The 15,364-nt window shown below is 34.9% G+C and overlaps 1 protein-coding gene across 1 annotated transcript; it reads left to right on the top strand.

Moving 5' to 3' along the window:
* Nucleotides 1-1,479: 1,479 nt before the first annotated feature.
* Nucleotides 1,480-14,276, top strand: LOC310734529 (uncharacterized protein). Its single transcript, XM_083556676.1, has 7 exons — nucleotides 1,480-1,547; nucleotides 2,259-2,341; nucleotides 2,508-2,774; nucleotides 12,169-12,195; nucleotides 13,502-13,525; nucleotides 13,640-13,660; nucleotides 13,957-14,276. Exons 2-7 carry the CDS (start codon nucleotides 2,269-2,271, stop codon nucleotides 14,112-14,114), a joined length of 570 nt encoding a protein of 189 aa, XP_083412802.1. The 5' UTR covers nucleotides 1,480-1,547; nucleotides 2,259-2,268; the 3' UTR covers nucleotides 14,115-14,276.
* The last annotated feature ends 1,088 nt before the right edge of the window (nucleotides 14,277-15,364 follow it).

The raw sequence follows: 15,364 nt of genomic DNA on the forward strand, positions 1-15,364 counted from the left end.
TGCCGGCGGGAGAGGGGCAAAACTTAAATATTGTTCTCGGGAGCTGGAGAAAATAATATAAGTTTTTGCGGGTGCAGGACAGAACTTTGCGGGAGCGGGACTGAAAAATCCTTCCCGTGCAGGTCTCTACCTTAGAGCTCATATTTAAAGAGAGTCAGGCCCACAGTGGTGTGAAACAGAAGGATGTCTTAGAGTATGGGGATAATATAGGAATAATTTTCAAATATTCTGATTCCAAAAGTAAATACGAAGATCAGCTTTAATCAGAATATGCACCACAAGAAGCACCACAGATGGCTGCTGGAGCAGCCCAAGACCCAGCCACTGAAAAAGCTCCCCAGTCAACCATTGGAAGTGCCCATGGGCGTAAATCCCGGGGGGATGGGGGGGGGGCTCTATTAATACTCAACTCCATTAACTAGAGTATTTTATTCACTTTAAATAAAGCGATTTTCTTTAATCTAGTTGATGCAGACTCATTCATAAATTAGTTGCGGCAAAAATGCTGATTAGCGATGTAATCTTTCCATGAATCTGCTCTATTAGCGATTAAAATATGACTTATCTGGTGAACGTTAGCTTGTTTACAATAGCGCAGACATATTTGTCTAAGAACAGACAGACAAATTGATTGGTCTGCATTCACACTATAAGTATTTATAACCTTTGCAATGATACTCAAAATTGAGAACAGCATCACTGCTCATCCTTGAGATCTATTGTATAGATATAAGAATTAGGCTGTAACGTAACAAAATGTGGGAAATGGGAAGCACTGTAAATACTTTCCAGATGCACTGGATATTTGGCCAAATACTTTGAAAGCATGTGTTTTCCCAATCACCACCCACTAATGCAAGAAATATGCCTGTATCTGCATTTTATTTTATTACAGTAAGATCAAAGTGATTTACTGTTCAAGTTAATCTTTTGAGAGTTTGCATTCTAAATAATAATTGTTAATAAAAATATTGTCTTAAATTTTTTTTCTAAATGAGCGTAATTCATGACTTGAGTACAGTGGATTTTTAACATTAATTATTACTATATGACTACAAAACAACCACACTTCCATTGGTAAAAGTGATTCAGTAGCGATTGATTGCGAACATTAACCATATATGTTATCGACATTGTTTAAAGTTAAAGATAGATAAAGAGATAAAGACAATTTCTGGTAATGGGCTATAAAGTAAAATTATATTTCTGAATTGTTTTTAAATAAAAATTCCAAATATGTCCAGGGTTAATTTGACCCGATGGATAAAAGAAGGTTACAAAAGTGAATGCAATATCAGGGTTAATAATAAAGAAGGGATCATTTGAAGTATTCAAGGATGATGTCATTTGAGCTATATCTGAGATCTATAAATGTTTGGATTTGTCTATGCATGATATAGGCATAACTTTAACCTTATGTCAGTGTGTTTTATTACTTAAAAAAGATTGCTGAACTATCACAAGACAAATTGACTTAAAAGTGAAGGTTTGGAGAACAAAAGAAGACCTAGAAGCAATATTCACTGCTGTGTCAACACTCAGGATCCGTAAGTAAGTCTGAAGCCTTCTGGTCTCCTTTTTATGTGGAGCATTTAACTATAGATTTGCCACATGTTTGCACTGTTAATGATCTCTGTACTTAGAAATAATGTGTTCCACAGTTTAATTAACATTTATATTTAAAGCAGTTGGCAGATATTAGATTAGACAGAATTAACAGACGTGCTTTAAAGTCTCCATCCGCAAAATAATTATACATTGGAACCTAAAATAGTCTTTCAGTAGAATAAGAAAACTTTGTTGGGATGCAATATATTACCAAAAAGCGCATTGAAAGCAAACTACCGACATGCATCTCTCTATATCAACTAAAATAACAGACTCTTCGGGTATTTAGCAAACCCATGATTTGCTGTGCCACAAATTTTAAAACTAGTGATGATGTGAACTGTCCAGATTGACAAAGCTATTTGTCATAAGGAGCTGTCTCAATGTTTCAATTTCGTTAATATACTGTAGATAGCGAGATAAAGTGTGTGTGTGTGTGTGTGTGTGTGTGTGTGTGTGTGTGTGTGTGTGTGTGTGTGTGTGTGTGTGTGTGTGTGTGTGTGAGAGAGAGAGAGTGTTTGTTTTTACAAATGTACCCATATCTGATTTTGCATGTAGGGGAAACGCATTTGTTAATAATCACTTTATGAATAAATCACATGTGATCTATAACATTAGTGATAAGCAATAATCATGTTTTGCTTCAAAAGAAAAGATGCCATGGATCAAACATATCTTCTTTACTGGATGCTGATGTCAGTCCTGCTGATCACTGTCTATGGAAAGAATACAGGTAAGTAAAATTCTTGGTAAAGTAATATAGATTTTCCTTATTGATCTGCTCTGATAAAGCACCACTAGACAAAGCTAAGTTACATAATGACATAGTGAAGTTTTTGTGTGTGTTTGTAATCTATTAGATTTCATTTACTCACACGTTATGTTGTTATTGTTTTTAGATGTCAATATAACCTGCCCAGACCAAACAGGGACTGTTGGAGAATTGTTAACTCTAAACTGCAATGTAACATGTAAATCGTATGTCTATGAAAACCATTTTTTTAAACATAATGGAAAAAACCTCAGTAATCAAATGGAGCCAGTGGATGGCAATCGCACATATTATTACACGATTGCAAATCCAACAGTAAATGATAGCCGTGTTTACACATTATGGATTCAAATGAGACATAGATGTAACAGCACCAATTTCACAGTGACCGTAGGTAATTTCCCTTTTTTTTCTGTTAGTTTATTTGTTATTTGTTATGATGATGATGATGATGATGATGATGATTATTCAATAATTATTACATTTTCATTTATTTACTTGTTTATTTATGTATTATTCTTTTTGCAGCATCAAAGGATATACCTCACAATGCAGGTACAGTGTTCCTTTGATTTATATTCCTCATCTGTACAGCATTATGGATTATGATGCCCTCACAGTTCACCAAGCATTTTATTACATGTTTTCAAGAGACAATACTATAGAAAAGAAACTTGGATTTACTGTCCTCCAAAAATAACTTTACAGCCGTTATATAACTTCCAACAAAAGTAAGTACACCCTAAGTGAACATGTTAAAAAATGTCCAAAGTGTCAATATTTTGTGTGAGCATCATTGTTATCAAGCACTAGTTTAATCCTCCTGGGCATTGAATTCACCGAAGATGCACAGGTTGTTGCTAGGATTCTTTGCCACTCCTCCATAATGGCATCACAGAGCTGCTGGATGTTAGATACATGGTGCTTCTCTAGCTTTCGTTTGAGGATGCTCCACAGGTGCTCAATATGGTTCAGGTCTGGAGACATTTCAAGATTCTAGTAAAATAAAAATATAACACTAAAAAAAGTTAAGCTTTTGCTGCACTGAACGACGAGAACAACCGAGCGACCAGAGATGAACTAAGTGACTGATGCTATTAGTTGCTCGTACAATAGGGTTTTACTGTAATAAAAATAAATCTATACTGCTGTACTGCTTCTTAAAACACTCCAGGTTTGCTTACAAAAACTTTTACCAGAGTTGTAGCCTGATATATCTATAGTTTGTAATCTAGCGTACCAGTGTAGATCTATTTATTGATAGAGAATAAAAGCACTTTGTACATCACTCTGGATTAGGGCATCTGCTAAATGCCATAAATGTAAATGTACAAGCTGCACATTACCTACCATTAACTTTCCAGTCTATAAGCCGCTACTTTTTTCCCACGCTTTGAACCCCGTGGCTTAAACAACGAAGCGGCTTATTTATGAATTTTTCCTGGGTTTTTCCCGGTTTCACAAACTTCAAGCCAAAAAACTGAGTGACATAACATTAGATCACCGAAATTGCAGAACGGAAACGAAAAAACGCACCTCACCTGTGTTCTGAGCTGCACGGCATCGGGAGAAAAGCTTCACCTGTGGTGATTATTAAACGCACGACGATGCCAAATGATAAACTCCCGAGAGAAATTGTTTTGAAAGGAAGGAGGAAGACAGTGAACAATGACTTTCATTGTTCACTGGTAGGCTACTGTTTAGATACAAGCCGTTGTAATGCGTTGTATCAGGGTCATGGGAGAGCTCGCTAACTCCAGTTGCAACAGAAATCATATAAGCACAGACAGGTTTCCAAAACTCTTGCTTTTTTATTTTTCTTGGCAACAGCGTTACGGGTTAGTCAAAGAAACTTAGAAATGAGCATCAGAAAATAATAAGGACATATTCCTAGCTCTTGCACACATGCAGTAATACCGGAAAATTTGGCGGCAGGCTATTCCCAAAATGCCGCTCTGCTCTTAAAGGAGCCACAACATATTTCACCCGTTACACCGTTTAACAGGCACTGTCTTTCGTTAAAGCCTGTGTAAAGTTAATTAGTTTCAGTGTAGACACCTGCGTCTTATAGACAGGTGAGGCTTATTTATGTTCAAAATAAAAATCTTTGTCAAATTCAGTGGGTGCGGCTTATATATGGGTGTGCTTAATAGTCCGGAAATTACGGTACTCTAAAATATATCCAAGTTTCATTTCTACAGTATTGTCCCTTGAAAAGAAATACTAAAATAGTTGCTGAACTGTGATGGTGTACTCTATTTGGGAGATACTGTATGTAGGCGATGGTATCTCGGTACTTAACGCTTCTGACTTTGGATGGGAAAATCATGTGTTGAAATCCCAGCACCACCTTGCTTGTCCCTTTAGCAAGTCTCTTAATTACTCAGTTGCTTAGTTTATAAATGGCATAATTATAAGTCATCCTGGATATGGGTCTCTGCAAAATGCTGTAAACGTAAACATATGAAAAGTGATGCTAAATTCCATATGATTTATTCTTTTCACAGCAGGCAACAATTGTATAGTACTATATAGTACTGTATAGTGTATTCCTTTATATTGACTTTGTGTGATAGCAGTAAAATAGGTGATCATCTAAAATGTTTATAATAATAATAATCATAGTATAATTTGCTATTTTACAAACCAGATTTTGACTAATATTCACTTTATTTAAGTAAATGTTTTACACATTTGTTTCAGGAGATGCAGAATCACCTTATAGTGAGTAATCTTGCTTGTTTTTACCCAGTTCTAGAATTAGCTTTATCTTTACTCTTTGATCTCGTGTGGTGAAATAGTATATTTTTAAATGACAAACGGCCAGGTTTTACATAAATATATATCAGTTTCATAGTTCTGATTTCGATTTGTCTATTGCCTTACTACTGCTATTGCGATTATTAATCTCCACACTTCTCCTTACAGATGAATATAAATGTGTTTTATTTGCTATTAGGGATTGTGATGTAGGTTTTAGAAAACATGATGACTTTGTTTTTCTTACAGATCTATCAACTGGATTCAAAGTTGCAAGTATTTTTGTGTTTGGAGTGACTAGGATGGACAAGATTAATAATGAGTTTATTAGAGGGACAGCGCATGTATTACGTTTTGGAGACAAGGTGAGGGAGGAGAGATTGAGATGGTTTGGACATGAGCAGTGGAGGGACATGGGGTATATCAGTAGGAGAATGCTGAAAATGGAACCACCAGGAAGGAGGAAAAGAGGAAGACCAAGGAGGAGGTTTATGGATGTGGTGAGGGAAGACATGCAGGTAGTTGGTTTGAAAGAGCAGATGTAGAGGACAGGGGGGTATGGAGACGGACGATCCGCTGTGGCGACCCCTAACAGGAGCAGCTGAAAGAAGAAGACTGTGCACCAAAGTGAATTTTTTTTTATATTTGTTTTTAATTTGTTTTATACATGACATAAATGCATAAATATATAAACATGATTTTTAATAAACAGATACTGGACAGAACTGTGTTTATTGCTATTTTCTCATTAATTTATCATTATATTTGTATGTATTCTTTTAATACTCACACTCAACAGCACTTTCACTAAAAATTTTGGCAAACAGAATGAAGTTATTTATGAATGTTATTTACAGTACAAAGAAACAATTCTTTTTTGATTTCTATCTGTAATCTGTAATAGCTAGAGAATACTCACCTTTGTGCATATTATGTGATGTTTGTGTGCTCTGTGTAAAGCCTGAGGCTTCTCAATATTAGAAGAAAAACATTCTAATTTTTACATGAGTCATGGCACAAGACTTCTTGAATAGCTTTACTACACACAATTATTTTTTTAATCAGATAACCACCTCTAAGTAATGGTCAGGAAATTCAATGGATTTAAAAAGTATGTATAAAAGGTCACCCCATTTTAAAATACAATAAAAATAACAACATCAATGTCAGACCTGTTATATTCTTAATGCAATATTCTAACGAACAGAAATCCGGATAAAAAAATTATTAAATTATTGGTAAATATTTAAAATAATAATTATAAAAAAACACACTGATTGCATAAGTCTGAACACCTATACCAATATGATTATAGTATTTGGAGCTATTTGTTTTCCCATCAATCTTGAGAAGCAGCACCAAATCATCTTGCTACCCCCACCATGCTTCACTGTAGGTATGGAGTTCCTTGGATTGCTTTGTGCCAAACATACCTTTTGAATTATGGCTAAATTAAACAGTTGTCAAATCAGACCATAACCCCAATTTCCCCACATGGTTTGGTGGGACTGAATTTTTGGCATAATTGAAATGTGCTTGTATATTCTTTTGCGCAGAATATAGGATTACTTGGCATGTACTTTTTACTCATAGTCACATTTTGTCAGGGTAGTGACCACGCAATGGAAGCAAAAGTAACTCTATCATGTTTAATAGGCTTGTAGCATACAAACACAAGTCCTGGAACGTACTAAACGTAATAAAATAACTTAACATTTGCGATCATCATAGATCCAAAACCAGCTTCTCCATCTGGATCCTTTAAACAATCAAGGAGGTCCAATGTCCAAACTCCACATGAAGTGGGATCCAATTGGTGCTGGTACATCTCTAGATGGTTCGGGATGTTTAAAAGGTTGACATCTACTTCTTTAGAAGTCAAGCATCCAATTTTTGACTGATTACACACATTATGTCAGAGCGTTAACACACAGGCGCGTTTCCCAAGCGTTTCGACGCAGTGCCCCGTTACCTCAGGGAACTAAGGTTACATACATAACCTAGAGATGTTCTCATTGAAATTTAATATTGCTGTGTAGAAATTATGAAGGTTGATTTGATATTGTCAGGGATTCACCCTGCCACGCCCCCCTCTGTAGCTGTCAGGGATTCACCCTGCCACGCCCCCGTCTGTAGCTGTCAGAGATCCACCCTGCCACGCCCCCCTTGATAGCAGTCACGCTGCTTCCCAAGATTACCGACAGCTGTGGCTCATGAAAGATCAGACTACATAAACTCACGTTCTTGAGTCACAGGCTGTCGGTCGTTATATTGTCAAGCTGGACAATCGCGTGGCTGCTCGACCGCCGGCTGTATATGCGAATTCCACTTCCGACTTGGATTACTCATTGCCGAAGGCTTTATGGATTATGCTTGGGACATTCGAACTCATAGCGGACAACGCGTATCGAGCGGATGTCTTTGTTTGTTGTTTTCAACGGCTTATGAGTGTTTTTGTGTTGTACGGTTGTTGAAATAAAAGGACAATGATCGGACTATATCGGCTTCCGCGTCTGCAGCCTGACAGATATATGTTACTACACCCAAAAAAACATTTTTTTCAGTGTAGAGACCTGCACTTTGTTCATGTCCATGTTCATCATTTACACCAAAAAGTCAAACTCAACTGAAATAGAAATGTTTGTTAAATTTCTGTTTCTTTTTTATTTATATTTAAAAGGGAAGCAAAAGAACCCCAAAAAAAGCAGATTAGCAGTTAAAGGAGTCAAGCAGGACAGAACTTTGCAGGACCGAGACTGAAAAATCCTTCCCGTGCAGGTCTTTACTTTAGAGCTTATATTTGAAGAAGGTCAGACACATAGTGGTGTGGAACAGAAGGATTTCTAAGAGTATGGGGATAATATAGGAATAAATTCCAAATATTCTGATTCCAAAAGTAAATATAAAGATCAGCTTTATTCATAATATGCACCACAAGGCGCACCACAGACGGCTGCTGGAGCAGCCCAAGAGCCAGCCACTGAAAAAGCTCCCCAGTCAACCATTGGAAGTGACCCGCAGACATATTTATCTAAGAACAGACAGACAGGTTGATTGTCCTGCATTCACACTAAGAGAGCTGTGTGGACCATCAAAGGACAGAAAGACACAAACCACATGCAGAAACTGCAAAAAGTACATCAGTTGTATACTGTGCATCCAGAAAGTATTCAAGTTTCACTTTTTCTGCATTTTATTTTACAGACTTATTCCAAAATCAATTGAATTCATAATTTTTCAAAAAATTCTACGAACAATACCCAATAATAAGAACGTAAAAGAAGTTTGTTTGAAATCTTTGCAAATTTATAAAAAAAAAATTTGTAAAAAAATTTAAATAAGTATTTATAGCCTTTGCTATGATACTCAAAATTGAGAACAGCATCACTGCTCATCCTTGAGATCTATTGTATAGATATAAGAATTAGGCTGTAACATAACAAAATGTGGGAAATGGGAAGCACTGTACATTTGGCCAAATACTTTGAAAGCATGTGTTTTCCCAATTACCACCCTCTAATGCAAGAAATATGCCTCTTATCTTTATTTTAATACAGAAAGATCAAAGTGATTTACTGTTCAAGTTCATCTTTTGAGAGTTTGCATTCGAAATAATAATTGTTAATAAAAACATTGTCTCATAATTTTTTTCAAAATTACTTGAGTACAGTGGAATTTTTTACATCAATTTTTACCTTATGACAAAAAACAATCACACTTGGTAAATGTGATCTAGTAGAGATTGATTGCTAACATTAACCATATATGTTATCTATATTGTTTTAAGTTGAGATAAATAAAATTTCTGGTAATGGGCTATAAACTAAAACTATATTTATAATTGTTTTTAAATAAAAATTTCAAATATGTCCATTGTCAATTTGACCCGATGGATAAAAGAAGGTCACAAAAGTAAATGCAATATCAGGGTTAATAATAAAGAAGGGATCACTTCAAGTATTCAAGATGGTTGTGTAATGGGAATTTCCTAGATATCATGCCAAGGGAAACCAGACGTAAATGTGTGTGTGTGTGTGTGTGTGTGTGTGTGTGTGTGTGTGTGTGTGTGTGTGTGTGTGTGTGTGTGTGTGTGTGTGTGTGTGTGTGTGTGTGAGAGACAGAGAGTGAGACAGAGTAGGGGGTGTGGTGTGTTGGGGGTGGATAATCCCACTCAGGATGATGTAATTTGAGCTATATCTGAGATCTATAAATGTTTGGATTTGTCTATGCATGATATAGGCATAACTTTAACCTTATATCAGTGTGTTTTGTTTCTTAAAAAAGATTACTGAACTATCACAAGACAAATTGACTTTAAAGTGAAGGTTTGGAGAACAAAAGAAGACCTAGAAGCAATATTCACTGCTGTGTCAACACTCAGGATTCGTAAGTCTGAAGCCTTCTGGTCTCTTTTTTATGTGGAGCATTTAACTATAGATTTGCCACATGTTTGCACTGTTAGTGATCTCTGTACTTAGAAATATTGTGTTCCACAGTTTAATTAACATTTATATTTACAGCATTTGGCAGATACCCTTAGACAGAGAATTGACAGTTGTGCATTAAAGTCTTCATCTGCAAAATAATTATACATTGGAACCTAAAGTCTTTCAAAAAAACAAATAGTCTTTCAGTAGAATAAGAAAACTTTGTTGGGATGCAATATATTACCAAAAAGCGCATTGAAAGCAAACTACCGACATGCATCTCTCTATATCAACTAAAATAACAGACTCTTCGGGTATTTAGCAAACCCATGATTTGCTGTGCCACAAATTTTAAGACTAGTGAGGATGTATAGTAAAGTTTAATGTTTCATAGAAGACATAAACGTGAAGTGAACTGTCCAGATTGACAAAGCTATTTGTCATAAGGAGCTGTCTCAATGTTTCAATTTCATGAATATACTGTAGATAGCGAGATAAAGTGTGTGTGTGTGTGTGTGTGAGAGAGAGAGAGAGAGAGAGAGAGAGAGAGAGAGAGAGAGAGAGAGAGAGAGAGAGAGAGAGAGAGAGAGAGTGTTTGTTTTTACAAATGTACCCATATCTGATTTTGCATGTAGGGAAAACGCATGGATAAATCACATTTGTTAATAATCACTTTATGAATATGTAGCGGGTCCCGACTAGGTCCCCACTGGCAGATATATTTGTATAATCCTCTGATCGGAGTGCTCTGAAAATATTACAAATAATACAAAGAAATCAGCAAAGCAGGACAACTGTTGCTCATACTCCAGTCACTCGGATTATCTTTATTATTAACTTTGTATCTGCATTAATGAATTATCTTCTGTTCTTTGTCTGTTCCACATTGAAACAGGTTATATCCACATTTGGATAACATGACATTTAAATAGTCTTTCAAGTTCTGTTTCCACATAAATGTATCATCACACATTTTACAGACATCAACTTGTTAACATTAATATGAAACCAAAAATAAACATACTCCCTTTAAGTCCTAATTTTAGTCTAACATCAATCATATTTACCCATTCGCTTAGACATCTTTCCTCTTTATCCTCTTATCAAAAGAGTAATTTTGTAATAACTTTACATTTTAGGTGTTCGCCTTATACAACACTTTATACAACAGAATAACCCTCATGTGCAGTATTACATTTACACTATAAGAACATAAACCTGAAAAATAAATTTAGCTGTCTAATAACTTAGTATTCAGTGCTATGAACTGCACCTGTATATTTGTAGTATTAACCTTTTACCTTTTTACAACATTGTGTCACAAACAGAACTGTTTTCAACACACACTAAAATAATACATAAATGCCTCAGAGCCATAAGAAACATATAAAATAAGCAACATGGGGCCGCCGGCCGCCATTTTCTTAACCGCGTGCTATTAAATTTAACTTTCACATTTAACATAATTTTCACTCATGGAACACAAATCACTGGGGATCCATATTAGTTTGTAAACATTTGTAATCACAAAAAAAGGTGTGGAACTGACCTGAAAATATTACAAATAATACAAAGAAATCAGCAAAGCAGGACAACTATTGCTCATACTCCAGTCACTCGGATTATGAGCTCGTCTTGCTCTGTGCATCGCTAATTGTGACGCGGCGCTCGTTGTTACTGCCCCCCTGTGTCCGTTAAATGAAATATTTGTCTCCATGTGTTTTTTTCAAAGTCTCTCGTTAGCATTAAATTATATGCATCAGGATAAAATAAATAAGCATTGCAGTAGAAGGACATAAAGGTAATCATTTCAACAAAACTCATTTTGTGAGTGTCACAAATAAATCACATGTGATCTATAACATTAGTGATAAGCAATAATCATGTTTTGCTCCAAAAGAAAAGATGCCATGGATCAAACATATCTTCTTCACTGGATGCTGATGTCAGTCCTGCTGATCACTGTCTATGGAAAGAATACAGGTAAGTAAAATACTTGGTAAAGTAATATAGATTTTACTTATTGATCTGCTCTGATAAAGCACCACTAGACAAAGCTAAGTTACATAATGACATAGTGAAGTGTTTCTGTGTGAATGTAATCTAGCAGATTTTTTTAACTCACACTTTCTGTTGTTGTTGTTGTTGTTGTTGTTGTTGTTGTTGTTGTTGTTGTTTTCAGACGTCAATATAACCTGCCCAGACCAAACAGGGACTGTTGGGAAATTGTTAACTCTAAACTGCAATGTAACATGTAAATCGTATGTCTACAAAGACCATTTTTTTAAACATAATGGAAAAAACCTAAGTAATCAAATGGAGCCAGTGGATGGCAATCGCACATATTATTACACGATTGCAAATCCAACAGTAAATGATAGCGGTGTTTACATATTATGGATACAAATGAGACATGGATGTAACGAGGCCAATTTCATAGTGACCATAGGTAATTTCCCTTTTTTTTCTGTTAGTTTATTTGTAATTTGTAAAGATGATGATGATGGTGATGATGATGATGATGATGATGATGATTATTATTCAATAATTATTACATTTTCATTTATTTACTTGTTTATTTATGTATTATTCTTTTTGCAGCATCAAAGGATATACCTCACAATGCAGGTACAGTGTTCCTTTGATTTATATTCCTTCATCTGTACAGCATTATGGATTATGATGCCCTCACAGTTCACCAAGCATTTTATTATCTGTTTTCAAGAGACAATATTATAGAAATGAAACTTGGATTTACTGTCCTCTTAAAATAACTTGACAGCCGTTATTGTCTAAATAACCGCCAACAAAAGTGAGTACATCCTAAGTGAAGAAACTGTGTCCAAAGTGTCAAGGTTTTGTGTGAGCATCATTGTTATCAAGCACTAGTTTAATCCTCCTGGGCATTGAATTCACCAGGGCTGCACAGGTTGTTGCTGGGATTCTTTTCCACTCCTCCATAATGACATCACAGAGCTGCTGGATGTTAGATACATGGCGCTTCGCCACCTTTTGCTTCAGGATGTCCCACAGGTGCTCAATAGGGTTCAGGTCTGGAGACATATTTGACCACTCTATCACCTTCAACTTCCTCAGCAAGGCAGTTTTATCTTGGCAGGAGTTTTGGGGTTATTATTATGTTGGAAAAATGTTGTCCGGCACAGTTTTTGAAGGAAGGGCATCATGTTCCGCTTCAGAATGTCCATGTTTCCCTAAATGAACCACAGCTTTCCGGTTCCATCTAAAGTTAAATCTATACTACTGTACAAATAAATTCAGCAAAATATAATACAAATAAGAATAATGATTATTATTTGTAATAGCAATAATAATAATAATAATAATAATACAAATAAATCTATACTGTTGTACTGCTTTTTGAAACACTCCAGGTTTGCTTTAAAAAAAAAAACTTTTAAAAGAGTTGTAGTCTGATTTATCTATAGTTTGAATCTAGCGTACCAGTGTAGATCAATATATTGATTGAGACTCAAAGCACTTTTGTTTGTCACTCTGAACAAGGGCATCTGCTAAATGCCATAAATGTAAATGTAAATGTACAAGCTGCATATTAACTACTCTAAAATATATCTACGTTTCATTTCTATAGTATTGTCCCTTGAGAAGAAATACTAAAATAGTTGCTGAACTGTGATGGTGTACTCTATTTGGGAGATTATGTACGAAATGGTATCTCGGTACTTAACGCTTCTGACTTTGATGGGAAAATCATGTGTTCAAATCTAACACCTAACACATCTAGCCCAGGAGGACCACCTTGCTGGTCCCTTAAGCAAGTCTCTTATTTACTCAGTTGCTCAGTTTATAAATGGCATAATTATAAGTCATCCTGGATATGTGTCCCTGCAAAATGCTGTAAACGTAAACATATGATAAGTGATGCTAAATTCCATATGATTTATTCTTTTCACAGCAGGCAACAATTCTTCAAAAAAAGGTACTGTATAGTGTATTCCTTTATATTGATTTTGTGTAAAATTTGCTATTTAACAAACCAGATTTTGACTAATATTCACTTTATTTAAGTAAATGTTTTACACATTTGTTTCAGGAGATGCAGAATCACTTTATAGTGAGTAATCTTGCTTGTTTTTACCCAGTTCTAGAATTAGCTTTATGTTTACTCTTTGTTCTCATGTGTGGTGAAATGTGTGGTGAAATATTTTTAAATGACAAATGAGCAGGTTTTACATAAATATATCAGTTTCATAGTTATTCTGTTTTTGATTTATCTAGCGCGTTTCTACTGTTATTGCGATTATTAATCTCAACACTTCTCCTAACAGATGAATGTGAATGTGTTTTATTTGCTAGTAGGGATTGTGATGTAGGTTTTAGAAAACATGATGACTTCTGTTTTTCTTACAGATCTATCAACTGAATTCAAAGTTGCAAGTCTTTTTGTGTGTTCTCTTATCACAGTCACTATTGCAGCATGTGCCTACAGAAAAATAAAAAAAGGAGTGCAGTATAGCGCTACGTGTTTCCAACCAACAGTTCTGACAACAAGTAGCACTAAAGTTTGAGATTGTTTGTCCTTTTTTAAATCTTAGAACGTAAAGGATGTAAAAAAAAAAAAGGGTGATTTATTTACTTTATGTGCAAAACCCTGTCTATGTGTAAAAAAAAAAATAAAAAAATTTATTTTTATATCTATGTCTATTAGTTATATTATTAAACATAACATATATAATCAAATATAAAGACGGATGATCCGCTGTGGCGACCCCTAATGGGAGCAGCCAAAAGAAAAGAAGACTTGAGAAAAAAGTGAATTTGTAAGTGAGTTTTATATTTGTTTTTAATTTGTTTTATACATAGACATAAATGTATACATACATAAATATGATTTTAATAAAATTGGTGAACAGAATGAAGTTATTTATGAATGTTATTTACACTACAATGAAACAATTCTATTTTTGACTTCTATCTGTAATGAATAGCTAGAGAATACTCACCTTTGCATAATATGTGATGTTTGTGTGCTCTGTGTAAAGCCTGAGGCTTCTCAGTTATAGAAATTAATCATTCTAATTTCACATGAGTCATGGCACAAGACTTCTTGAATAGCTTTACTACACACAATTATCAAGTTATTCTTACCAAATAATGTGCCTTTCAACAAATAAGGAAACTTTAAAATAGTTTTTTTCAATCAGATAACCACCTCTAAGTAATGGTCAGGAAATACAATGGATTTCAAAAGTATATATAAAATATATAAAAGGTTATAAGGATATAAAAGGTCACCCCGATTTTAAAATACAATTAAAATAACAACATCAATGTCAGACTTGTTATATTCTTAATGTAATATTCTAACAAACAGAAATCCGGAGAAAAAATAAATATTAAATTATTGGTAATATTTTAAATAATAATAAAATAAACTACAACACACTGATTGCATAAGTCTGAACACCTATACCATTAATATGCTATTTGGAGATATTCATTTTTCCATCTATCTTGAGAAGCACCCCTAGCCCAGCTGAAGAGAAGCAGCCCCAAATCATCTTGCTACCCCCACCATGCTTCACTGTAGGTATGGTGTTCCTTGGATTGCTTTGTGCCGAACATACCTTTTAATTATGGCTGAGTTCAAGAGTTATCTTATCAGACCAAAACCTTAATTTCCACAAATGGTTTGGTGTGACTAAATCTTTTGGCATAATTGAAATTTGTTTGCATATTCTTTTGTAAACAAGCTCAGAATTGTGCAGAGTGCAGGATTACTTTGCATGTACTTTTTTTTACTTGTAATCACATGTAT

The sequence above is a fragment of the Silurus aristotelis genome (assembly GCF_946808225.1).
Source record: "Silurus aristotelis genome assembly, chromosome: 12".
In the NCBI taxonomy this organism is placed as follows: domain Eukaryota; kingdom Metazoa; phylum Chordata; class Actinopteri; order Siluriformes; family Siluridae; genus Silurus; species Silurus aristotelis.